The sequence below is a fragment of the Aquarana catesbeiana genome, linkage group LG01, assembly GCF_042186555.1.
Source record: "Aquarana catesbeiana isolate 2022-GZ linkage group LG01, ASM4218655v1, whole genome shotgun sequence".
In the NCBI taxonomy this organism is placed as follows: Eukaryota; Metazoa; Chordata; class Amphibia; order Anura; family Ranidae; genus Aquarana; species Aquarana catesbeiana.
This window is the reverse complement of record NC_133324.1, coordinates 557,795,515-557,822,206: the sequence shown is the minus strand read 5'-3', so window position 1 is coordinate 557,822,206 and position 26,692 is coordinate 557,795,515. Positions and strand designations below refer to the sequence as shown.

At 43.6% G+C, this 26,692-nt stretch overlaps 1 protein-coding gene across 1 annotated transcript in view; it reads left to right on the top strand.

The window, feature by feature from the left end:
- The window catches only part of COMP (cartilage oligomeric matrix protein), a 227,582-nt gene that overhangs the window by 75,065 nt on the left and 125,825 nt on the right, over nucleotides 1-26,692 (top strand). Inside the window, exons 3-4 of the mRNA XM_073596126.1 lie at nucleotides 11,584-11,635; nucleotides 19,532-19,707. Coding sequence (XP_073452227.1) covers nucleotides 11,584-11,635; nucleotides 19,532-19,707 — 228 coding nt within the window. The remainder of the gene's footprint in view (nucleotides 1-11,583; nucleotides 11,636-19,531; nucleotides 19,708-26,692) is intronic.

Genomic DNA, 26,692 nt, shown 5'->3' with positions numbered 1-26,692 from the left:
CTCGAATTGCACAACATACAGCAACAAATCAATGATGTTATTAAAAAAAATAATAACATCATTGATGTTTTGGGGCGAATTTAAACCCCACAAAATCACCTGTTTTATTGTGGTCCAATCTTCTAAAATTTTTTTAAATGTTTAGAAAAGCCAAATTTGGAGGATGCACACAGTGTGCCAACATGTGCTATCTGCCATCACGGGAGATCAATGGACGCGTTTTGGGGGTGCAACCCCTTCCTCAATTATAAAGTCGCGTTGAGGAAGGGCTTGCTCCCCCAAAACACGTCCCTTGATCCCCCCTGATGGCAGATAGCACATGTTGACATTCATAAATTGGTGTGCATCTTCCAAATTTGGCTTTTCCAGGGGTGATTTCCCCCCATCTGACCGCTATATCAAACCCAGTTCCTAAATACTGATGTCTGATATAGCCTTCAGGTTTTCCCATATGTGAAGGCCTGGCTCGCAGTCTCCACTCAAATTTATCCCAAAGGTGTTCTCTCAGGTTGAGGTCAGGACTCTGTGCAGACCAGTGAAGTTCCTCCAACCCAAACTCACTCATCCATGTCTTTATGGATCTTTCTTTGTGCACTGGTGCACAGTCATGTTGGAACAGGAAGGGGTCATCCCCAAACTGTTCCCACAAAGTTGGAAACATGAAATTGTCCAAAATGTCTAGATATGTTGATGCCTTAAGAGTTCCCTTTACTGGAACTAAGGGGCCAAGCCCAACCCCTGTAAAACAACCACACACCATAATCCCCCCTCCACAAAATAATTTGGACCAGTGCACAAAGCAAGGTTCATAAGGTCATGGATGAGCAAGTTTGGGGTGGAGGAACTAGACTGGCCTGCACAGAGTCCTGACCTCAACCTGATAGAACACCTTTGGGATGAATTAGAGCGGAGACTGTGAACCAGGCCTTCTCATTCATATCAGTGCCTGACTTCACAAATGCGCTTCTGGAAGAATGGTCAAACATTCCTATAGACACACTCCTAAACCTTGTGGACAGCCTTCCCAGAAGAGTTGAAGCTGTTATAGCTGCAAAGGGTGGGCCAACTCAATATTGAACCCTAGGGACTAAGACTGGGATGTCATTAGGGCTGAAACAACTAATCGATTAATTGGCCAGCTGATTAGTTGTCCTACATATAGAATGCAATACTTGTTTACATATCAGGAAATACAGTGCAGCACACATACTGCTCAGTACACCATCCATATATGTCAGTAAGTGCCTGAGAACTTGTGAATGTGTGAGGAGCAATGCCTCATGGGACATGTAATCCTGGGCAGCAAGTGAGTGGGTCTAAAGGCAGAAGTTTTTTTTTTACCTTGCTATAGGGGCACGCTATACTATAATTTGCAGCTTGCTATTGGGGCACTCTGAAGGCAGGAGGAGCCAGAAGCATCGGTGGGGAGAAGAATCAGGACTGCTCTGTGCAAAACCATTACACAGAGCATATAAGTATAACATGTTTGTTGTTTTAAAAAATAATTACTTTAAAGACTGTGCAGGGAAGATCAGCATCTGAACCAAGAGAAGGTGGAGGATGATAGACTGGAGGTAATAGAAGGTATTACAATTACATTTAACCACTTGACGACCGCCTCACGCCGATGTACGTCGGCAAAGTGGCACGGACAGGCAAAATCACGTACAGGGTACGTGATTTGCCTTCCGCGGGTGGGGGGTCCGATCGGACCCCCCCCCGGTGCCCGAGGCGGTCGTCTTTTGTCCAGCGGCGATCGGTGATGAGGGGGAGACCATCCGTTCGTGGCCCCCCCCTCGCGATCGCCGCCGGCCAATGAAAACACTCCTTTGCTGCTGTATGCTAAACAGCAGCAAAGGAAGTGATGTCATCTCCCCTCGGGTCGGTATTTTCCGTTCCGGCCCGAGGAGAGAAGACATCTATGTGAGTGCACCAACACACACACACACAGTAGAACATGCCAGGCACACAAAACACCCCGATCCCCCCCCCGATCGCCCCCCGATCCCCCCCCAATCACCCCCCCCCCCCCTGTCACAAACTGACACCAGCAGTTTTTTTTTGTTTTTTGTTTTTTTTTTTCTGATTACTGCATAGTGTCAGTTTGTGACAGTTACAGTGTTGGGACAGTGAGTATTACCCCCCTTTAGGTCTAGGGTACCCCCCTAACCCCCCCTAATAAAGTTTTAACCCCTTGATCACCCCCTGTCACCAGTGTCACTAAGCGATCATTTTTCTGATCGCTGTATTAGTGTCGCTGGTGACGCTAGTTAGTGAGGTAAATATTTAGGTTCGCCGTCAGCGTTTTATAGCGACAGGGACCCCCATATACTATCTAATAAATGTTTTAACCCCTTGATTGCCCCCTAGTTAACCCTTTCACCACTGATCACCGTATAACCGTTACGGATGACGCTGGTTAGTTCGTTTATTTTTTATAGTGTCAGGGCACCCGCCGTTTATTACCGAATAAAGATTTAGCCCCCTGATCGCCCGGCGGTGATATGCATCGCCCCAGGCAGCGTCAGATTAGCGCCAGTACCGCTAACACCCACGCATGCAGCATACGCCTCCCTTAGTGGTATAGTATCTAAACGGATCAATATCTGATCCGATCAGATCTATACTAGTGTCCCCAGCAGTTTAGGGTTCCCAAAAACGCAGTGTTAGCGGGATCAGCCCAGATACCTGCTAGCACCTGCATTTTGTGCCTCCGCCCAGCCCACCCAAGTGCAGTATCGATCGATCACTGTCACTTACAAAACACTAAACGCATAACTGCAGCGTTCGCAGAGTCAGGCCTGATCCCTGCGATCGCTAACAGTTTTTTTGGTAGCATTTTGGTGAACTGGCAAGCACCAGCCCCAGGCGTCAGGTTAGCGCCAGTACCGCTAACACCCACACACGCAGCATACGCCTCCCTTAGTGGTATAGTATCTGAACGGATCAATATCTGATCCGATCAGATCTATACTAGCGTCCCCAGCAGTTTAGGGTTCCCAAAAACGCAGTGTTAGCGGGATCAGCCCAGATACCTGCTAGCACCTGTGTTTTGCCCCTCCGCCCGGCCCAGCCCAGCCCACCCAAGTGCAGTATCGATCGATCACTGACACTTACAAAACACTAAACGCATAACTGCAGCGTTCGCAGAGTCAGGCCTGATCCCTGCGATGGCTAACAGTTTTTTTTGTAGCGTTTTGGTGAACTGGCAAGCACCAGCCCCAGGCAGCGTCAGATTAGCGCCAGTACCGCTAACACCCACGCACGCACCGTACACCTCCCTTAGTGGTATAGTATCTGATCGCATCAATATCTGATCCGATCAGATCTATACTAGCGTCACCAGCAGTTTAGGGTTCCCAAAAACGCAGTGTTAGCGGGATCAGCCCAGATACCTGCTAGCACCTGCGTTTTGCCCCTCCGCCCGGCCCGGCCCAGCCCACCCAAGTGCAGTATCGATCGATCACTGACACTTACAAAACACTAAACGCATAACTGCAGCGTTCGCAGAGTCAGGCCTGATCCCTGCGATCGCTAACGTTTTTTGGTAGCGTTTTGGTGAACTGGCAAGCGCCAGCGGCCTAGTACACCCCGGTCGTAGTCAAACCAGCACTGCAGTAACACGTGGTGACGTGGCGAGTCCCATAAGTGCAGTTGAAGCTGGTGAGGTGGCAAGCACAAGTAGTGTCCCGCTGCCACCAAAAAGACAAACACAGGCCCATCGTGCCCATAGTGCCCTTCCTGCTGCATTCGCCAATCCTAATTGGGAACCCACCGCTTCTGCAGCGCCCGTACTTCCCCCATTCACATCCCCAACCAAATGCAGTCGGCTGCATGAGAGGCATTTTTATGTCCTCCCGAGTACCCCTACCCAACGAACCCCCCAAAAAAGATGTCGTGTCTGCAGCAAGCGCGGATATAGGCGTGACACCCGCTATTATTGTCCCTCCTGTCCTGACAATCCTGGTCTTTGCATTGGTGAATGTTTTGAACGCTACCATTCACTAGTTGAGTATTAGCGTAGGGTACAGCATTGCACAGACTAGGCACACTTTCACAGGGTCTCCCAAGATGCCATCGCATTTTGAGAGACCCGAACCTGGAACCGGTTACCGTTATAAAAGTTAGTTACAAAAAAAGTGTAAAAAAAAAAAAAAAATATGAAATAAAAAAAAATAGTTGTTGTTTTATTGTTCTCTCTCTCTATTCTCTCTCTCTATTGTTCTGCTCTTTTTTACTGTATTCTATTCTGCAATGTTTTATTGTTATTGTTATTGTTATTATGTTTTATCATGTTTGTTTTTCAGGTGTGTAATTATTTACACTTTACTGTGCTTTATTGTTAACCATTGTTAACCATTTTTTTGTCTTCAGGTACGCCATTCACGACTTTGAGTGGTTATACCAGAATGATGCCTGCAGGTTTAGGTATCATCTTGGTATCATTCTTTTCAGCCAGCGGTCGGCTTTCATGTAAAAGCAATCCTAGCGACTAATTAGCCTCTAGACTGCTTTTACAAGCCGTGGGAGGGAATGCCCCCCCCCCCCCCACCGTCTTCCGTGTTTTTCTCTGGCTCTCCTGTCTCAACAGGGAACCTGAGAATGCAGCCGGTGATTCAGCCAGCTGACCATAGAGCTGATCAGAGACCAGAGTGGCTCCAAACATCTCTATGGCCTAAGAAACCGGAAGCTACGAGTATTTCATGACTTAGATTTCGCCGGATGTAAATAGCGCCATTGGGAAATTGGGGAAGCATTTTATCACACCGATCTTGGTGTGGTCAGATGCTTTGAGGGCAGAGGAGAGATCTAGGGTCTAATAGACCACAATTTTTTCAAAAAAGAGTACCTGTCACTACCTATTGCTATCATAGGGGATATTTACATTCCCCGAGATAACAATAAAAATGATTAAAAAAAAAAATATGAAAGGAACAGTTTAAAAGTAAGATTAAAAAAGCAAAAAAATAATAAAGAAAAAAAAAAAACAAAAAAAACCCACCCCTGTCGCCCCCTGCTCTCGCGCTAAGGCGAACGCAAGCGGCGGTCTGTCGTCAAACATAAACAGCAATTGCACCATGCATGTGAGGTATCACCGCGAAGGCCAGATCGAGTGCAGTAATTTTTCCAGTAGACCTCCTCTGTAAATCTAAAGTGGTAACCTGTAAAGGCTTTTGAAGGCTTTTAAACATGTATTTATTTTGTTGCCACTGCACGTTTGTGCGCAATTTTAAAGCATGTCATGTTTGGTATCCATGTACTCGGCCTAAGATCATCTTTTTTATTTCATCAAACATTTGGGCAATATAGCGTGTTTTAGTGCATTAAAATTAAAAAAAGTGTGTTTTTTCCCCAAAAAATGCGTTTGAAAAATCGCTGCGCAATTACTGTGTGAAAAAAAAAAATGAAACACCCACCATTTTAATCTGTAGGGCATTTGCTTTAAAAAAATATATAATGTTTGGGGGTTCAAAGTAATTTTTTTGCAAAAAAAAAAAAACTTTTTCATGTAAACAATAAGTGTCAGAAAGGGCTTTGTCTTCAAGTGGTTAGAAGAGTGGGTGATGTGTGACATAAGCTTCTAAATGTTGTGCATAAAATGCCAGGACAGTTCAAAACCCCCCCAAATGACCCCATTTTGGAAAGTAGACACCCCAAGCTATTTGCTGAGAGGCATGTCGAGTCCATGGAATATTTTATATTGCGACACAAGTTGCGGGAAAGAGACAAATTTTTTTTTTTTTTTTTTTTTTTGCACAAAGTTGTCACTAAATGATATATTGCTCAAACATGCCATGGAAATATGTGAAATTACACCCCAAAATACATTCTGCTGCTTCTCCTGAGTACGGGGATACCACATGTGTGAGACTTTTTGGGAGCCTAGCCGCGTACGGGACCCCGAAAACCAAGCACCGCCTTCAGGCTTTCTAAGGGCGTGAATTTTTGATTTCACTCTTCACTGCCTATCACAGTTTCGGAGGCCATGGAATGCCCAGGTGGCACAAAACCCCCCCAAATGACCCAATTTTGGAAAGTAGACACCCCAAGCTATTTGCTGAGAGGTATAGTGAGTATTTTGCAGACCTCACTTTTTGTCACAAAGTTTTGAAAATTGAAAAAAGAAAAAAAAAAAATGTTTTTTCTTGTCTTTCTTCATTTTCAAAAACAAATGAGAGCTGCAAAATACTCACCATGCCTTTCAGCAAATAGCTTGGGGTGTCTACTTTCCAAAATGGGGTCATTTGGGGGGGTTTTGTGCCACCTGGGCATTCCATGGCCTCCGAAACTGTGATAGGCAGTAAAGAGTGAAATCAAAAATTTTCACCCTTAGAAATCCTGAAGGCAGTGATTGGTTTTCGGGGTCCAGTACGCGGCTAGGCTCCCAAAAAGTCCCACACATGTGGTATCCCCATACTCAGGAGAAGCAGCTAAATGTATTTTGGGGTGCAATTCCACATATGCCCATGGCCTGTGTGAGCAATATATCATTTAGTGACAACTTTATGAAAAAAAAAAAAAAAAAAAAAAAAAAGTGTCACTTTCCCGCAACTTGTGTCAAAATATAAAATATTCCATGGACTCAATATGCCTCTCAGCAAATAGCTTGGGGTGTCTACTTTCCAAAATGGGGTCATTTGGGGGGGTTTTGTGCCACCTGGGCATTCCATGGCCTCCGAAACTGTGATAGGCAGTGAAGAGTGAAAGCAAAAATTTACACCCTTAGAAATCCTGAAGGCGGTGATTGGTTTTCGGGGCCCCGTACGCGGCTAGGCTCCCAAAAAGTCCCACACATGTGGTATCCCCATACTCAGGAGAAGCAGCTAAATGTATTTTGGGGTGCAATTCCACATAGGCCCATGGCCTGTGTGAGCAATATATCATTTAGTGACGACTTTTTGTAAATATTTTTTTTTTTTTTTTTTTTGTCATTTTTCAATCACTTGGGACAAAAAAAATAAATATTCAATGGGTTCAACTTGCCTCTCAGCAATTTCCTTGGGGTGTCTACTTTCCAAAATGGGGTCATTTGGGGGGGTTTTGCACTGCCCTGCCATTTTAGCACCTCAAGAAATGACATAGGCAGTCATAAACTAAAAGCTGTGTAAATTCCAGAAAATGTACCCTAGTTTGTAGACGCTATAACTTTTGCGCAAACCAATAAATATACGCTTATTGACATTTTTTTTACCAAAGACATGTGGCCGAATACATTTTGGCCTAAATGTATGACTAAAATTTAGTTTATTGGATTTTTTTTATAACAAAAAGTAGAAAATATCATTTTTTTTCAAAATTTTCGGTCTTTTTCCGTTTATAGCGCAAAAAATAAAAACCGCAGAGGTGATCAAATACCATCAAAAGAAAGCTCTATTTGTGGGAAGAAAAGGACGCAAATTTCGTTTGGGTACAGCATTGCATGACCGCGCAATTAGCAGTTAAAGCGACGCAGTGCCAAATTGGAAAAAGACCTCTGGTCCTTAGGCAGCATAATGGTCCGGGGCTCAAGTGGTTAAAGTAAACTTTTACATGGAGGCAAGCCACATTACGTGGGAGCAGGGTACATTTCAAGGAGGCAGGGAATATTACATGAGGGCAGGGCACATGGGAACAGGGCACATTACAGGGGCAGGGCACATTACATGCACCCCAGTGTGAGAGGGGTCTAAATAAAAAACGTGATCTGAGTCTTATGATATTTACCAGATTCAACCTCCAATAGTATATACCATATATCTGTTCTATTATTCTCAGAGTGAATTAGAGATTTTGCTCCCTAACCACATAGTTGGTTATTTATATTTACCATAGAGCTATTTAAGAATAAATTGCTTTTTTTTTTTTAAACTTTACATATTAAATTATGAACCACACTTTTTTAAGGTTATTATCCGATTCATTGATTAATTGAAACAATAATCAGCCAACTAATTGATTATGAAAATAATCGTTAGTTGCAGCCCTAGATGCCATTAAATTTCATGTGCGTGTAAAGGCAGGCATCCCATTACTTTTGGTAATATAGTGTAAGTGTCGCTGTTCCAACCACTGTACTGTTTAATAGGGATGAGCCAAACACCCCCCCTGTTCGGTTCGCACCAGAACATGCGAACAGGAAAAAAGTTCGTTCGAACACGCGAACACCGTTAAAGTCTATGGGACACGAACATGAATAATCAAAAGCAACAGCAAAATGACATTTCGAAGGAAAAAAGCCATTTAAAACTACTCGCGGCTATTGCATTGCCGGTCCGACAATACACATAGAAGTTCATTGATAAAAACGGCATGGGAATTCCCCACAGGGGAACCCCGAACCAAAATTTAAAAAAAAAATGATGTGGGGGTCCCCCTAAATTCCATACCAGGCCCTTCAGGTCTGATATGGATATTAAGGGGAACCCCAGCCAAAATTTAAAAAAAAATGACGTGGGGGTCCCCCTAAATTCCATACCAGACCCTTCAGGTCTGGTACGGATTTTAAGGGGAACCCCGCGCCAAAAAAAAAAAAACGGCGTGGGTTCCCCCCAAAAATCCATACCAGACCCTTATCCGAGCACACAACCTGGCAGGCCACAAGAAAAGAGGGGGGGACGAGAGAGAGGCCCCCCCTCCTGAACCATACCAGGCCACATACCCTCAACATTGGGAGGGTGCTTTGGGGTAGCCCCCCAAAACACCTTGTCCCCATGTTGATGAGGACAAGGGCCTCATCCCCACAACCCTGGCCGGTGGTTGTGGGAGTCTGCGGGCGGGGGGCTTATCGGAATCTGGAAGCCCCCTTTAACAAGGGGACCCCCAGATCCCGCCCCCCCCTGTGTGAAATGGTAAGGCCTACCATTTCACAAAAAAACTGTCAAAAATGTTAAAAATGACAAGAGACAGTTTTTGACAATTCCTTTATTTAAATGCTTCTTCTTTCTTCTGTCTTCCTTCATCTTTTTCTTCTGGTTCTTCTGGCTCTTCTGGTTCTTCCTCCGGAGTTCTCGTCCAGCATCTCCTCCGCGGCGTCTTCTATCTTCTTCTCCTCGGGCCGCTCCGCACCCATGGCATGGGGGGAGGCTCCCGCTCTTCTCTTCATCTTCTTCTCTTCTTCAAATTCTTCGTCATCTTCTTTTCTTCTCTTCTTCATCGCCTTCTCCGGGCCACTCCGCATCCATGCTGGCATGGAGGGAGGCTCCCGCTGTGTGACGGCGTCTCCTCGTCTGATGGTTCTTAAATAACGGGGGGAGGGGCCACCCGGTGACCCCGCCCCCCTCTGATGCACGGTGACTTGACGGGACTTCCCTGTGACGTCACAGGGAATGCCACAGGGAAGTCCCGTCGTGTCCCGTGCGTCAGAGGGGGGTGGGGTCACTGGGTGGCCCCGCCCCCGTTATTTAAGAACCGTCAGCCGAGGAGACGCCGTCACACAGCGGGAGCCTCCCTCCATGCCAGCATGGATGCGGAGTGGCTCGGAGAAGAAGATGAAGAAGAGAAGAAGAAAAGAAGAAGATGAAGAAGAAGATGAAGAAGAGAAGAAGATGAAGAGAAGAGCGGGAGCCTCCCCCCATGCCATGTGTGCGGAGCGGCCCGAGGAGAAGAAGATAGAAGACGCCGTGGAGGAGATGCTGGACGAGAATGCCGGAGGAAGAACCAGAAGAGCCAGAAGAGCCAGAAGAACCAGAAGAAGAAGAAGAAGAAGAAGATGAAGGAAGATAGAAGAAAGAAGAAAGAAGAAGCATTTAAATAAAGGAATTGTCAAAAACTGTCTCTTGTCATTTTTAACATTTTTGACAGTTTTTTTGTGAAATGGTGGGGGTACTTTTGTACCCCCTTACCATTTCACACAGGGGGGGCCGGGATCTGGGGGTCCCCTTGTTAAAAGGGGCTTCCAGATTCCGATAAGCCCCCCGCCCGCAGACCCCCACAACCACAGGCCAGGGTTGTGGGGATGAGGCCCTTGTCCTCATCAACATGGGGACAAGGTGTTTTGGGGGGCTACCCCAAAGCACCCTCCCAATGTTGAGGGCATGTGGCCTGGTACGATTCAGGGGGGGGCGCTCTCTCATCCCCCCCTCTTTTCCTGCGGCCTGCCAGGTTGCGTGCTGGGATAAGGGTCTGGTATGGACTTTTGGGGGGACCCCACGCCGTTTTTTTTGGGGGGGGGCGCGGGGTTCCCCTTAAAATCCGTACCAGACCTGAAGGGTCTGGTATGAAATTTAGGGGGACCCCCACGTCATTTTTTTTTTAATTTTGGCAGGGGTTCCCCTTAATATCCATACCAGACCTGAAGGGCCTGGTATGGAATTTAGGGGGACCCCCACGTCATTTTTTTTTTAAATTTTGCTTCGGGGTTCCCCTGTGGGCAATTCATTAATAGCCGCGAGTAGTTTTAAATGGCTTTTTTCCTTCGAAATGTCATTTTGCTGTCAGACTGTTCTAAACATGGGAAACATGCGCCCCTTTACAGGCATACTATAGACACCCCCCAGCTACGAAATTTAAAGGGATATTACACTTTATTGTTTGACTTTAAGCATTATTAAAATCACTGCTCCTGAAAAAATGGCCGTTTTTAAAACTTTTTTTTGCATTGATCCATGTCCCCTGGGGCAGGACCCAGGTCCCCAAACACTTTTTATGACAATAACTTGCATATAAGCCTTTAAAATTAGCACTTTTGATTTCTCCCATAGACTTTTAAAGGGTGTTCCGCGGCATTCGAATTTGCCGCGAACACCCCAAATTGTTCGAACAGCCAATGTTCGAGTCGAACATGAGGCTCATCCCTACTGTTTAAGTATCTTGTGTACTCATTGATGGCTATTCTCAGCAGATTCATGATTTGGAATTGTTGCTAAATGGTGAGATACAGCTTCATTTCATTTACTTGAAACTGTTATCCCAAAAGGAAAAAACTGTTTGGTGTAACTACTTATAAAGTGTTTGCTTATAAAGTGTTAGCTGAACTCCAGCTGTCTGCTAGTCTAACACAACTCTACCCTCTTACCAGACTGACAATGCTACTGTCCAAAGATGTCTGCTTTACTACTTCATCCAGAATGTAGACTCCATAACACAGGGAACGCCTTGGTAATCTTCCTGTATCGAATCCAATCTACATCAATTAGGACGTGGACCCGACTTGGAGGTGACTTCCATTAAACTCTATGGGCACAAGTCGGACAGAAGTCGCCTTGAACCTTTTCTAAAGTCGGAGTGACTTTAGTAGTGCTAATTAAGACAGCTCTCATTGACTAACATGGGATTTCACATATCATGCAACTTAGGGTCTCACAGGTCGGATCCCAAGTCGCGGCAGTGTAAACCGAGTCAAAGTGTGTTACTGGCTGGATGACCAGGTGAAATAAAGGAAAAAAAGCCTAGGTTTATCACCACTTTAAGATATTTTAGATCACTTCTCAACACCAGTTTTGCAACAAAAAAGAAAAGATATATCTGAATGAAGAATCTAAAAATATGTATGATGTACAATTAAATGTTTTAAATATAAATATATATTATATAAAAAAGATAACATATATAAATGTAAAGATAAATCTAAGCTTATATGTGAAAATCTTTTTTTCTGCTTTATAGATAAAAGAGATGACATTTTTGAAAAACACAGTAATGGAATGTGATGCTTGCGGTAAGTGAATGCTCATACTTTGACATGGAAATATACTTACACAATTAAGTTTACTGATGAGAAACATATGTGAACCGGTTGGTCACTGGTATTGAAATGGTTAGTAACTGGAACTAAAATAAGTATTTGTAGGAAAAGCTAATTTTTGAAAAAGTATTTGGATCCAGGTATTCCAGTCAACGAATCAGGTGTTCTAACTACATTAGGTGTATGTATTAAAAGGGGGAAAAGGTGCTTGACATTGTAAGAAACTTTACTCTGATCTCTGTTACCATCCCAAGCCCCTGTGTAGGCAGATTGGATGCTATGTTATTCTCTCCAAAATTGATTTAAAAAATTGTACCGAAAAGGGGGAAATGGGGTTCCCTTCTTCACTGTGATGATATGCAGATATGAAGATGAGACTTCACAGCTTTAGAAGAAGCGTTGAGCAACATTGGGACTTCTACGTGGATAGTTAATAGAATCATTTGTGTTCATTAGTATTTGCTAATTATCATACATAAATGATATAATCAATAACACACATGAATCTTGCTTGGGTACATTTAGTATGTCTTGATTTATATTATGCTTAGCTGTTAGCAGCTCCATGTTTACTTTTATTCCACATTAAACTACAGGAACAACTAAACCAGAGATTAAGACAGCTATGAAATGTGTATGGAAAACAAGACATGTTTCTAAAGGTGATACCAAATAGGAAATAATAAGTGGTTGTTGTGAACTGTCTAGAAGTGATGTAGGTTGGCATTTAGCTAGCCTGTGGAGTTGTTCTGCCTTGGCAGAAGACGCTCATTCCTTCCCTTAGTGGAATATCTTTAGCTTTCCTTTGACTGTAAATTATGCCAAGACAAAGTAATATTACTGTCTCATTCAGTCTCTGATGCCAAAAAGGGAAAACAGAAAACTAGTTATTTCCCCTGATACCCATATATAATGGAGCCAAAAAGACAGACGGAAGGCAGATTAAAAAAAAAAAAAACAAGACATGTTATTACACAGAACATTAGTGATATAATAACAGGAATTACATGGGTACTATGTTCTGTTGACTTATAACATACTTAATGTGCTGTGCTGAATTAACATTTTACAAATTCTGCATATGTATTGAACTGACTAATCAAAATATTTTTGTAAGAATGATAAAGATGACAAATTAAATACATACATTATGTGGATCTCACATAATATATTTACAAGCTTTAACTTAACATTGAGTCATGCTATAGTGGAAACTCAAGATGTCATGATTAGGGTTGAGTAAACTTTATCCAAGGCTGTCAAAGCTACAGATTTAAAACACATCATATATCTGCATATACAACATGTGAACACTTAACCATGCATAAAAAGGTTGTACTTAGTAGTAATCAGGAACACAGCACAGATCAAGACATGCAGAGTACCAGATGTCAGCCAGGGCACCCTTACAATGACACAGTTAGACAAGTGTCAGAGGTAAGTACACCCTGGTTACAGCTATATGAACATTACAACAGACTAGCAGAGTATGTGGCCTTCTACAGAGTTATGGACACATTAGGAGGTATGCACTTGGTTATGCCCCTTCATGTACCTGAATTGATAACTAGGGCAGGTATTCTTGCACTGGGACACAGGAGGGAATTTTGGAGTACAGGAAAAAGCCAGGGAGGACGGCAGGAGAGTTAAAATGACACTGAAAGAACAGGTGGATCAGCAGGAATTGCAACAGATAGACAACAGAAAGCAAATAAGAAAGCAGGAAACAAAATACTCAGGAAGAGAAAAAAGACAGAAAAGCCTATCACCAGCCAAGTGTCCTAGGCCCTGATCAAGCTAAAAATAGGGAGAGCAGGTCACAGACAACCCCAGAGAACACAAGATAGCCAGGCCTAGCAATCTTGTCATAGACAGCTTTCTGATATATACAGTAATGTGCAAACATTTTAAGCAGATGTGAAGAAATGCTATAAAGTAAGAATGCTTTCAAAAATATATATTTTAACTGTTTATTTGCATCACTCTACAAAATGCAAAGTAAATGAACAGAAGACTAATCTAAATCAAATCAATATTTGGTGTCTACCCTTTGGTTTTAAACCAGCATCGATTCTTAAACCTGCACACTTTGTACACTTGCACAAAGTCAAGGATTTTGTAGGATCAGAGTGAGGTGTATGATTAACCGGTTATACCAAGCTGGTGCTAATAATCATCAATTCCATGTGTAGGTTGAAACACAGACATTAAATGGAACAGAAACAGCTGTGTAGGAGGCTTATAACTGGATGAGGAACAGCCAAACTCTGCTACTAAGCTGAGGTTGTGGAAGACCGTTTCATGTCACAGTTCATACACCATGACAAGACCAAGCACAGCCAGACAACGATTTCAAAGCAGACTGCAGTTTCAAGATGTGCTGTTCATGTTCTTTTTTTTGAAGAAGCACAAAAATGGGCAACGTTGAGGACTGTAGATGCACTGGTCAGCCAATGAAACTTAATGCAGCAGATGAAAGACACATCATGCTTACTTCCCTTTGACATCGGAAGATGTCCAGCATAGAACTGACAGAAACCAGTGAGACCCATGGTACACCCTAGGTACATCCATCTACAGTCCAGGGAAGTTTGACCTGAAGAGAAAATTTTTCTTCATGAAAAAATTGCAGCCAAAAGCCATAACTCCGATGCGGAACCAAAGCTACGCGACTCAACTATCAATGCAAACATAGCTGGGGTCAGAAAAATGGCAGCAAGTGCAAGGGCTGGAGGACGGTACAATGATGAGTGTTTGCAGGCAAGAGTAAAGCAGTGAGTTGGAGATTTGGTCAGGTTCGATGATATCCTCAATGCGGGTAAATACAGGCAGATATTTATCCATCATGCCATACTATCAAAGAGGAGTGTGATTGGCCCCAAATTTATTCTGCAGCCTCAACCTCAAACATACAGCCAATGTCATTAAGAACTATCTTCAGCATTAAGAAGAACAAGGAGAAGGAAGTGAGGGTTTGGCCCCTGCAAAGCCCTGGTCTCATCAAGTGTGTCTGGGATTCCATGAAGGGACAGAAGGATTTGAGGCAGCCTACACCCACAAAAGATCTGTGGTTAGTTCTCCAAGATGTTTGGAACAACCTACCTGCCGAGTTAATTCAAAAACTATGTGCAAGTTTACCTAGAAGAATTGGTGCTGTTTTGAATCTCACTAAATATTGATTTGATTTGGATTTCACTTTTGTTCATTAGTTTCCATTTTGTTAATTGAAAAAAAATATTAACATTTCTATTCTTGAAAGCATTCCTACTTTACAGCATTTTTTCACACATGCCTAAAACTTTTACACGGTAGTGTATATCACCTTGGCCATGTAGTTACACCCATCATTGGGAAATCACACTGGGAGATTTGTTGCACAAGCATGGGCTTTCTAGATCTTTGTGGCTCCCTTCTTGGGAAACACAAGCTTCAATATGTGTTTCATTGCCTGGCTTTATTGCCTCTTTGACTACATTCACCACACATTCAAAGAATGATTTAACAGGACAGAGGGTGTTTGTGATCTTACCTTAAAGTTTAGTTTGCTCGTTACCTAGCAAGTATGGGTAGCACAGCAGGAAATGGGACTAAAAGAAAACATTTCCTAGAATGTTTCTTGTGCATCCTACACTGAAGTTATTAAAGCTGTGTTTACATATGTGTTGGACAAAAAAACCCCTCTTTTTTCCTAGTTAACCACTTAAGCCCCGGACCATTTGGCTGGCAAAAGACCAGAGCACTTTTTGCGATTTGGCACCGTGTTACTTTAACTGACAATTGCACGGTCGTGCGACCCAAACAAAATTGACGTCCTTTTCTTCCCACAAATAGAGCTTTCTTTTGGTGGTATTTGATCGCCTCTGCGGTTTTAATTTTTTGCGCTATAAACAAAAAAAGAGCAACAATTTTGAAAAAAACGCAATATTTTTTACTTTTTGATATAATAAATATCCCCAAAAAATATATTAAAAAAAAAAAAATTTTTCCTCAGTTTAGGCCGATACGTATTCTTCTACATATTTTTAGTAAAAAAAAAATTGCAATAAGCGTATATTGATTGGTTTGCACAAAAGTTATAGCGTCTACAAAATAGAGGATAGTTTTATGGCTTTTTTAGTATTCATTTTTTTTTTTTACTAATAATGGCGGCGATCTGCGATTTTTATCGGGACTGCGACATTATGGCGGACACGTGGGACAATTTTGACACATTTTTGGGACCATTGGCATTTTTACAGCGATCAATGCTATAAAATTGCATTGATTACTGTAAAAATGTCATTGGCAGTGAAGGGGTTAACCACTAAGGGGCAGTGAAGGGGTTAAGTGTATCCTAGTACGTGTTCTAACTGAAGGGGGGATGGGAGAGTGCAGGGGACATGACAGATCGTCTGTTCATACTCTGTATGAACAGACGATCTGTCTGTTTTCCCCTCAGAGAACCGGAAACTGTGTGTTTACACACACAGATTCCGGTTCTCTGTGTGCCCCGAGCAATTGCAGGAGCCCAGTGGTGATCGAGACTGCCGGGCACTTACATCGGCTCCGTGGGCGAGCAGGGGTACCATAGATGGTGATTCATCTGCCTGTGCCATTCTGCCGCAGTATAACTGCGGCGGACGGTCGGCAAGCGGTTAAAGTGGAGTTACAACTAAAAAAAAAAAAATTAGAAGTCAGTGGCTACAAATACTACAGCTGCTGACCTTTAATAATCAGACACTTACCTGTCCCAGGGTCCAGTGATGCGGGAGGACGAAGCCCCGCTCGTCCCCCCCTCCTCTCCGCTGTGCACTGTGACTGGCCGGGCAATCATCTGGGACCTGTGACGTGTCCCAGATGATTGCCGAGAGGGAGGGGGGAGAGGTGAACTTACTACCGATGCCGTGGTGCCCCGGGAGGAAGTGGGAGCTGGAACCCTCTAAAAAGAGGGTTTCCGCCCCACCCCCTAAAAAATGACATACCAAATGTGATACGTCAGGGGGTCACCTTCCCTTAAAGCGGAAGTTCCATTTTTGGTTGGAACTCCGCTTTAAGTTTAAATAGACTGGAGTTTTCTCAGGAGAGAAGCAGGTTGTAAGTGAGAAACAACCCCACATCTGTTTGCCTTTTCTGCACTCGAAAATTAGCAGTCGCTATCTGATTCCTATACAATAAAAATGCACAAGACAAACTGCAGCTTAGCAGTTTTAGAAAGTGAAAAGTTCACAAAAAAAACTCCCAAATAAACACTCTGTAGAAAAGATTCTGGTGGGAGCTTAAGTTAACACACCAGACTTTGCTGTGAATGTGTATCCTCTGTCCAGTTATGGCCTTAAATATTAAGCAGTAGCCAGACATATAATAACAATAGCCAGTCATTGATGACAACAGTTATTCTAATTAGTTGCTTTAAATATGCTAAATTCTTAATCATTTCATAGTGGTCTTTTTTTTCTCACAACCATCATTCAGAATTCTAGAGGGTTACTGAAACACCTTAGCTTACTTTTAAGCAATGCTTCATGAAGAAACAGAAGCTAAGGTGACCACCTCTTATGGTCCCAAACTCTTATGAGGTTTTTTGGTTTTAAATTTTGTAATAACCATAATTGTTGCAGCATTTTTACTATTAGATTAACTGAGTTTACTGTTTGTGACTATATAACTGAGTATGACAAAAAATACTCTGTAAAAGTAAAGCTATTAAAAAAAAAGACTGGATCAATAATAATTATTATTATTAAAATTCCAATTGTCTGCCTGTCATCCCAACACAATGGCTTCAAATCTTTTCAAATCAAAAAATTAGGATCAGGAAAAGTCAGAAGTCTTTATCTGAAAACTTTTTTGGGTCATTGACATGGAAAGCTAAAAAATTGGTAGGTCAGCATGGATGACAGACAACTAGCATTCTCAGAAAGAGAGGTCAGCAATTCCAGCCTCCATGTTCCTCATGACAGCCCCCCATACTTACCTTGGCACAATATTGATCCAGCATCAGAGCATTGGCTCAGACACAGCAGTGGGAGCCATTGGCTCCTGTTACTGTCAATCACAGCCAGTGAGGAGGGATCGGGGGGCACCCAGAGCATGGCTCAGGAGCTATAGACTGTGTGAGTGCCTCCAAAGCAAGTGGCTTGCTATGGAGGCACTCGGCAGTAGGGGACCCGAGAAGAGGAGGAGGATCAGGGGCTGCTCTGTGCAAAACCATTGCACAGAGCAGGTAAGTATGACGTATTTGTTATTTAAAAAAAAAAAAAAAAATTCCCCTTTACAATCACTTTACAACTCCAGCCAATGTTCAGTGCACATGTTCACATACAAGAGTGTGGGAGTGCTTCTGAATGGGGTACAGCGATAGCAGTCTTTGAAGGCCATTTCATAAGTGCATTCAAACTGCACTTTGAAAATCATTGAACTTTAACATAATTCTCTATATAGGACATTAATTTAAGGTTTACATATGTAGCACTTACCCCCGAAGGAGCTGCTGGTTTAGATTGGGCTTACTGTTACCTCACCGTTACACCGTGTCCATCTCAGGGGTCCCAATAAAGAGAAAAGATTCAAAGATGTCTGCACCAAACACTTAGTTTCGTTATGTTTGCAATTGTTTTATTCTTCAATGTCAGATAGAGGGATGGTGGGTTAAGGGGGGATTCAGGTACCTTGTATTGCGGATCAGGGTATTTCTTCTATCCAGAGGACAAACGGTTTCCTCAACTGGATATAACATTCACCGGATAGGTCTCTCTCACTGTCCTAGCAGCCGGTGTAATGCTCGGACACAGTCTCTGCCACAGACTTGATGAGAAACAATACTAATCGTTGCAGTCGTTACACAATCCTCTGCCACAGAACGGTGTTGGACTTTTGCTAAAGTTAAAGCTTAACTGCACAGTACCAGTTTCTTTCAGCAGATTTGGCGATACTGTGAGATAAGTGATCCAGGTTGCATCCTTCGATTGAGTTTCCAGGCTCCTACTGAGATACCAGCATACTTTGCTCGGTCATCTCTAGAGAAGTCCTCCCCTGGTCTCCTCCAACCGATTGGCTTCTCCCCGCAGGCAAGGCAGCACAGGACCACCCTTTGGATCAGCAGGCCCCAGAGCTCCTGGGCTTACTTCTGTAGTAGCAACGCCTCGGGCCAGCCGGCCCCGAGGCAGCAGAGCTGCCCCGGCCCCCCTCTGGCCAGGAGGGCCTTCAGGTCAGGGACAACAATAAAAAGAACCCCGGCCAATTGGCGCCTGTACCTTAAATACCCTCACCCAGAATGCACAGCGAGTAAACCACTCCCACCGGGCTGTTTCTGGGTAAAAAGGGTACCCAATGCATCCAACCTGTTGCATTTCCAACACTTACTGGGGGCCACAGCAACATTCACGGTCAAGTGGAAACTGACACAACCCAGCTGAACTGATACAGAAACCAGTAAATTTACCATAATTAGTCTGAGCTAAACTGCAGCTTCAGACAAACTTAAACTTACACAGATAGCACCTGCCCATCAGGAGCAAGGCGCTACATATATAAAGTTGGGAAATTGCTAACTTAAAACTTTAAAGGTAGGTTCCACTTGAACAACTAAATAAACATTTAAAATACATTTGTTTACAATTTTACCTGTCAAAAGATTTGAAATTCTGATCAACAATTTCTAAATAACTTTATAAAATTTCCAGGACTAAAAAAACAAACACAACAATACTATCTGACAGAAACTTAGCAACCTTCTTAATATTTTTACAAGCCTCACTTCAGGTACCTGCAAAACCTACCCAAACTGATTCCACTTTTTTTTATCTAAAAGCTCTGGTAACTAAATATTTACTTATGTGCATTTTGATTTGTTAAGTGTATATAGCACTTTTTCTTTCCCTATTTCTGCAGGACTTCACACAAAAGCCACTGGTCTACAAATTGCTGTTACAGCTTTTGCAAATAGATGTGTACCTAATCCCTGCTTTGCTGGAGTTACCTGCACAAAAACAGGATCTGGATTTTCATGTGGCCCATGTCCACCTGGCTTTTCTGGAAATGGCACACACTGCACTGATATTAATGAGGTAATCACAGTTCACTACATATAATCATAAAAAAATTATTAAAAAAGTCATGTAAAGAAATAATTTTTCAATTCAAAATATGTTAAATGGATTACTACAGTAATCTAAAATCACATAACAAAAATCACACAAAATGTATTCTTCACACAAACATATCAAACATCTATTAAGTCCTAGGACATTATCCTTGAAATAGTAAATTGTAATTGAATTGTCTTCATGGAAATATGATTTCTATTGTAACAATATAATGATCATAAACAAACAACAGCATTCCAAGTACAAAATAAATAAGTGTAAAGAACTACAGATGGTTGGGGGTTTCACTAAGGTCATTGGTACAAGCAATGACATAGCTACACTTTCTTTTGCCCGGGGCAAAGACTCAGTTTGGCGCCCCACCCCAAAAGAGGAATTATTTTTTTACAATTGTATTTATTTTTTTTAACAATATTATTAGGTTGCATCAGTGCCCCCCTTACATAAATGCCCCCCCCCCCACATCAGTGTCTCTCTTGCTTCAGAGTCCCCCATTACTTTAGAATCCTTTAGGTCTTTTTACATCACAAAAACCTGACATTTTATATCCTATATAGTATTTATCGGCGTATAACACGCACTTTTTTCCCCTTAAAATCAGGAGAAAATCATGGGTGCGTGTTATACACCGATCCCCCGCCGATTGTGAGCCTCTCGGCCATTCTCGACGGCTTTTGGCCGCTCTCGGCTGTTCTCGGCGGCTTTCGGCTGCTCTCGGCTGTTCTCTGCGGCTTTCAGCCGCTCTTGGCTGTTCTCGGCAGCTTTCGGCGGCTCTCACAGTCCCGCATGGGAGGCGAAAGCCGCCGAGAACAGCCGAGAGCGGCCGAGAGCCGCCGAGATATACAGGACATCCGTCACTGTATCTCGGCAGCGCCATTTTTAAATGGTAAGGTACTGACAGTACAGACTGTCTGCAATTGACACTGACAAGGATGCAATGATGGACACTGACAAGGATGCAAAGATGGACACTGACAGGACACTGACAAGGATGCAATGATGGACACTGACAAGGCTGCAAAGATGGACACTGACAAGGATGCAATGATGGACACTGACAAGGCTGCAAAGATGGACACTGACAGGACACTGACAAGGATGCAATGATGGACACTGACAGGACACTGACAAGGCTGCAATGATGGACACTGACAGGACACTGACAAGGCTACAATGATGGACAAGGCTGCATATGGACACTGACAAGGCTGCATTGATGGGCATGTAAATGTTAATTTTTTTCCTTAAACTTCCCTCCTAAAAGTTTTTTTCCTTAAAATTTCCTCCTAAACTTGGGGTGCATGTTATACGCTGGCGCGTGTTATATGCCGATAAATACGGTATATATGGTTAATGGGCGAGTATAAATTAGGTATCTTTTAGGTGCACAAAAAAACCAAGGCTTTGCATGTGTTTTTTAGAGAAAAGAAAATCTTGAGCATACTGAAGAGGGAGATCTGGCTGTGAGTTATCCTATCACTAAACTACCTGAATGTTTCGGTTTAATTCTTACTTGGAGTAAAGGTTCACGTTTTTTGCTAAAAAAAATCTACCAGGGATCTAAAATATTCAAAGGACAGTTAAAGAATTAAAGAGAGTTGAGTTTTTTTATGCTAAGATTTTATCTGCTTCTCATTTACTGCAATCGTCTGGAGGAGGGTATGCTTAGCTGAAAAAGCCCCTCCTTCCCTCCTCAAGATGAAAGAAAAAAGTGAAGCAAGAGAAGTATGTGGACAAAAATGATTTCTTTCTTTAAGAAGGGAAAATATCTGGATGCCAAAGTACACTTATTAGGAAAGGGGGGGGGGGGGGATAAAGAAAATGAGAGGCCAATGTGGCCTAGAATTTGTATGAACATTGAACAATGGAACTAAAAATGTCAAATGGTAATGTACCAGAGAGAGGAATATGTGTGGGCTAATGATTGTGCCTTGGTAAAGTGGAACATGGGTGGTGCCTTAAATAGCCTGTCAGGTCACCTAGTAGAAAGAGCAGTGGTCCTCTTCCGAGCAGATTGTAATGATGGCACTTGTGATAATTTGCCCCAAGATCAAGATATAATAATTGGGAGCATGCTATGCAAAAGTGTCAAAAGGGTGAGGAAAGGATTAGACTGTGAGGCCAAGTCAGCAGGGCAGGGTTTGGATCAGGAGAAGCATTAGAGATGAAGTAGCCTTGTGAGTCCTAGGTAAGTGGAGTCAGGGATTCTTGTGTGGGCAGTGTGGTGGAAATGCTTTAAAACAATGAATGTAAAGCTGGGCTAAAAAGATATTAAATAAGGTAGATTGTTGGAGAAAGTGGAACACTGATCACAGTTGTAAGCCAACCCGTGATCAAATATCAGGCATATTAAAGTCGTCCCAAGAAAAGATATTATAACATGGAGTAACAAGCTGAGTTATAAAACAAGTTAATACATTATGTGGTGCTCAGACATAGGGTGTGTGCATTTTTTCTCACAACTAAAGTAAATTCTTCAAGCACTCAAAGATCAATAGACTGTGCACTTTGCAAGTGCAGCGTCAGGGCTGGGCCCAGCCCTTCCTTCTCTGAGCCGGCCGCTCAGCTGTCGGCTAATTGCCAGCTCCCATCTCTCCAAAAGAAGATGAAGACAAGGAGGCGCTGCGGAGGAAGATGCTGGACGAGAACACCAGAAGAACCATAACAACCAGAAGAACCAGAAGAGGAAGAAGATGGAGGAAGAAACCGAAGCATGAAGGAAGAAAGAAGATAGAAGAAATAAAGGAATTGTCAAAAACTGTCTCTTGTCATTTTTAACATTTTTGACAGTTTTTTGTGAAATGGTAGGGGTACTTTTGTACCCCCTTACCATTTCACACAGGGGGGAGGGCCGGGATCTGGGGGTCCCCTTGTTAAAGGGGGCTTCCAGATTCCGATAAGCCCCCCGCCCGCAGACCCCCAAAACCACCGGCCAGGGTTGTGGGGATGAGGCCCTTGTCCTCATCAACATGGGGACAAGGTGCTTTAGGGGGGACCCCAAAGCACCCTCCCAATGTTAAGGGCATGTGGCCTGGTATGGTTCAGGAGGGGGGGGGCTGCTCTCTCATCCCCCCTCTTTTCCTGCGGCCTGCCAGGTTGCGTGCTCGGATAAGGGTCTGGTATGTATTTTTGGGGGGACCCCACGCAAATTTTTTTTTTAATTTTGGCACGGTATTCCCCTGAAGGGCCTGGTATGAATTTTGAGGGGGACCCCTACATAATTTTTTTTAAAATTTTGGCACGGGGTTCCCCTTAATATCCATACCAGACCTGAAGGGCCTGGTATTGAATTTAGGATGACCCCCACGTCATTTTTTTTTTAAATTTGGTTCGGGGTTCCCCTGTGGGGAATTCCCATGCCGTTTTTATCAATGAACTTTTATGTGTATTGTCGGGACCGGCAATTCATTAATAGCCGCGAGTAGTTTTAAATGACTTTTTTCCTTTGAAATGTAATTTTGCTGTCAGACTGTTCTAAACACGGGAAACATGCGCCCCTTTACAGGCATATTATAGACACCCCCCAGGTACGAAATTTAAAGGAATATTACACTTTTATTTTTTCACTTTAGGCATTATTAAAATCACTGCTCTCGAAAAAACGGCCGTTTTTAAAACTTTTTTTTGCATTGATCCATGTCCCCTGGGGCAGGACCCAGGTCCCCAAACACTTTTTATGACAATACCATGCATATAAGCCTTTAAAATTAGCACTTTTGATTTCTCCCATAGACTTTTAAAGGGTGTTACGCGGCTTTCGAATTTGCCGCGAACATCCCAAATTGTTCGCTGTTCGGCGAACTGGCGAACAGCCGATGTTCGAGTCGAACATGAGTTCGACTTGAACTCGAAGCTCATCCCTACTGCCTACTTAAGCCGTCTAGTCCAGAGGAGCTCTGCCTTCACCTTGGTCACATCACAAGAAACTGCATTCCTGTTTAAAGACTGGCTTTGCTGACATCCCTTCTGGCTCCAGATCCTGCTTGCTATTCCACTACATTGATCCCTGACTTCTGGCTTGGCTGACTATCCGTTCCTGATACTGAACTTTGGCTATGTTTTGACTAAGTTTGTTCTTTTTACTTTTATTATTAAACAAGTGTGATTTAACTGTACTTCTGTCTCGGTCTGATTTCAGAATTCAGAAGATGCAGTCAATCCACTTGTTGGTAATATTTTTTCCAGATTGGATGAACTGGATCACCACATGGATCAGTTCACCATGGCATTACAAACGCTCCTGAGTCGCACGGCTCACCTGGAATCTCCCACTGTGGCTGGCCCGATACAACCTATGTTGCAGGCCAACCCTGCTGCTGCTCCAGTCTCTGTGCAGGCACCCGCCTCGAATATTACCTCTATTAGAGGTATGTCTGGCTCCGCTCTGCTTCCCCAGAGATTTGGGGGCGATCCAGTCCAATGCAGAGGGTTTCTCAACCAGGTTGAGATATACTTTGAGATGCTGCCCCAGGTGTTTCCCACAGACAGAAGCAAAGTAGGTTTTGTGATATCTTTGCTTTCTGAAAGAGCCTTGGCCTGGGCCAACCCTCTATGGGAGATGCAAAAACCTGTTGTTTTGAGTTACCCTGAGTTTGTGGCTTTGTTTAAAAGGGTATTTTACGTTCCTGCACACTCCGCTTCTGCTGCCAAGTGCCTCATGTCCATCGAACAGAGTATGAGAACTGTTGCCGACTACGCCATTGAATTCCATACTCTGGCAGCAGAGGTTGTGTGGAACAATGAGGCCCTTGTGGCTGCATTTTCTCATCGTTACTCGGATACTATCAAGGATGAGATAACAGCTCGAGATATACCCACTGAGCTGGAGAAGTTGATCACGTTTGACATCCTCATTGACTCCAGACTCAGAGAAAGACTCTCTTTTAAGGAGCACTTGCGGAAGCCTCCTGTAGGTTTGTCTCTGAGCTTTGCAGTCCCACCCGGGCCTCCCTCACCTCCCATGCCTCCTGGTACCGAATCAGGCAGTGAAGGTGAACTCATGCACTTGGGTTTCACGCGTCTCTCTGCAGATGAGAGAGCCTTTAGGAGGAGGGAGAGATTGTGCCTTTATTGTGGCCAGGCAGGTCACTTTTTGAAGTCTTGTCCTACCCGTCCAGGGAACGCCCGAACCTTGAGGTCCTGCTCACGGACAGACCTTATGTGGCGTTGTTTCATCCCCAGTTATCCAGAATGATAAGCCCCTGGTTTTGGTCACCCTTTCTTGGGCTGAGTCATCCATCGAGATTCAGGCTCTAATCGACTCTGCGGCTGCAGGCCTGTTCATTGATGTTGCCTTTGTATCGAAGCACTCGATTCCTCTGCAGCTGCATGACACTCCACTTGCCATTGAGGCTCTTGACGGGAGACCTCTACAGCCTGCCCATGTGACTCATGAGATGTTCCATTGTCCATGGCCATAGGGGCTCTTCACCATGAGATAATCCAATTCCAAGTTATTTCCTCACCTAAGTTTCCATTGGTTATTGGTTATCCTTGGTTACAGAGGCACAACCCCTCTTTTGATTGGCTCCGTGCTGAGGTTCTCTCCTGTTCACCACAATCCAGTGAGACATGCTTCCAGAAGGTAGCCAAGGTCCTGTGCACCTCTTCACTCTCCTCCCTGTCGAAGGAGTACCCCGATTTTAGCGATGTCTTTGACAAAGGTCATGCCGGTCGTTTGCCTCCACACCTGCCGTATGATTGCGCAATTGACCTTCAACCTGGTGCCATACCTCCCTCGTGGCCGGGTTTACCCTTTGTTGGTCTTGGAGGATAAGGCCATGGAGGAGTATGTTGCAGATGCACTTTCTCGAGGTTTCAATTGCAAATCCTCGTCTCCTGCTGGTGCTGGTTTCTTTTTTGCAAAGAAGAAGAGTGGTGAACTGAGACGTTGTATTGATTATAGGGGTCTCAATCGTTTCACAATTAAGAATTTCTATCCGATTCCATTGATTTCGGAGTTTGACTGTCTCAAGGGAGCAACGGTTTTCATGAAGCTTGATATGAGAGGGGCATACTATCCCGTGAGGATTAAGGATGGTGACGAGTGGAAAACTGTGTTTAATACCAGAACAGGCCATTATGAGTACCTCGTAATGCCTTTTGGCCTTTGTAACGCCCCGGCAGTTTTCCAGGAATTTATTGACGATGTCCTCCGAGATTTGTTGCAGTTATGTGTGGTGGTTTATCTCGATGCTATCCTCATATTTTCCAAGTCCCTGGAGACCCACCACACAGATGTCGTGTGCTTCAGAAACTAAGAGAGAACAATCACTATTGTAAACTGGAGAAGTGTGAGTTCCATCGTGAACAGGTTAAATTCCTGGGCTTGTCATTTCCACTGCTGGTTTCTCGATGGACCCAGAGAAACTTTCGGCAGTCCTACAGTGGCCCCGACCCGTGGGTTTACATCCTCTGCAGAGTTTCCTGGGCTTTGCCAACTATTATTGGAAGTTTATTCGTAACGTCTCGTCTCTGGTCAAACCCCTGACTGATATGACCAGAAAGGACGGTAACCCACAGAGTTGGTCTCCGAAATCCATTCAAGCCTTTGAGAGTCTCAAGGCTGCCTTTGTTTCTGCTCCTATGTTGGCACATCCTGATCCTACGTTACCTTTTATCCTTGAGGTTGATGCTTCTGAGACTGGTGTTGGTGCCCTTCTTTCTCAACGTCCTACCTCTGAGAGCGCTATGCAGCCTTGTGGCTACTTTTCCAAGAAATTGTCACCTGCGGAGTGCAAGATTGGTGACAGAGAGCTGTTGGCGATCATTTTAGTCCTGAAAGAATGAAGACAGTTCCTCGAAGGTACCACTGTGCCAGTTCTCATTCTTACTGACCATAAGAAGCTCACATTCTTGTCTGAGCCTAAACGCCTTTCTCCCAGAAGGGCGCGATGGGATCTTTTCTTGTCAATTTTCAATTACATTGTCTCATTCTTACCCGGTA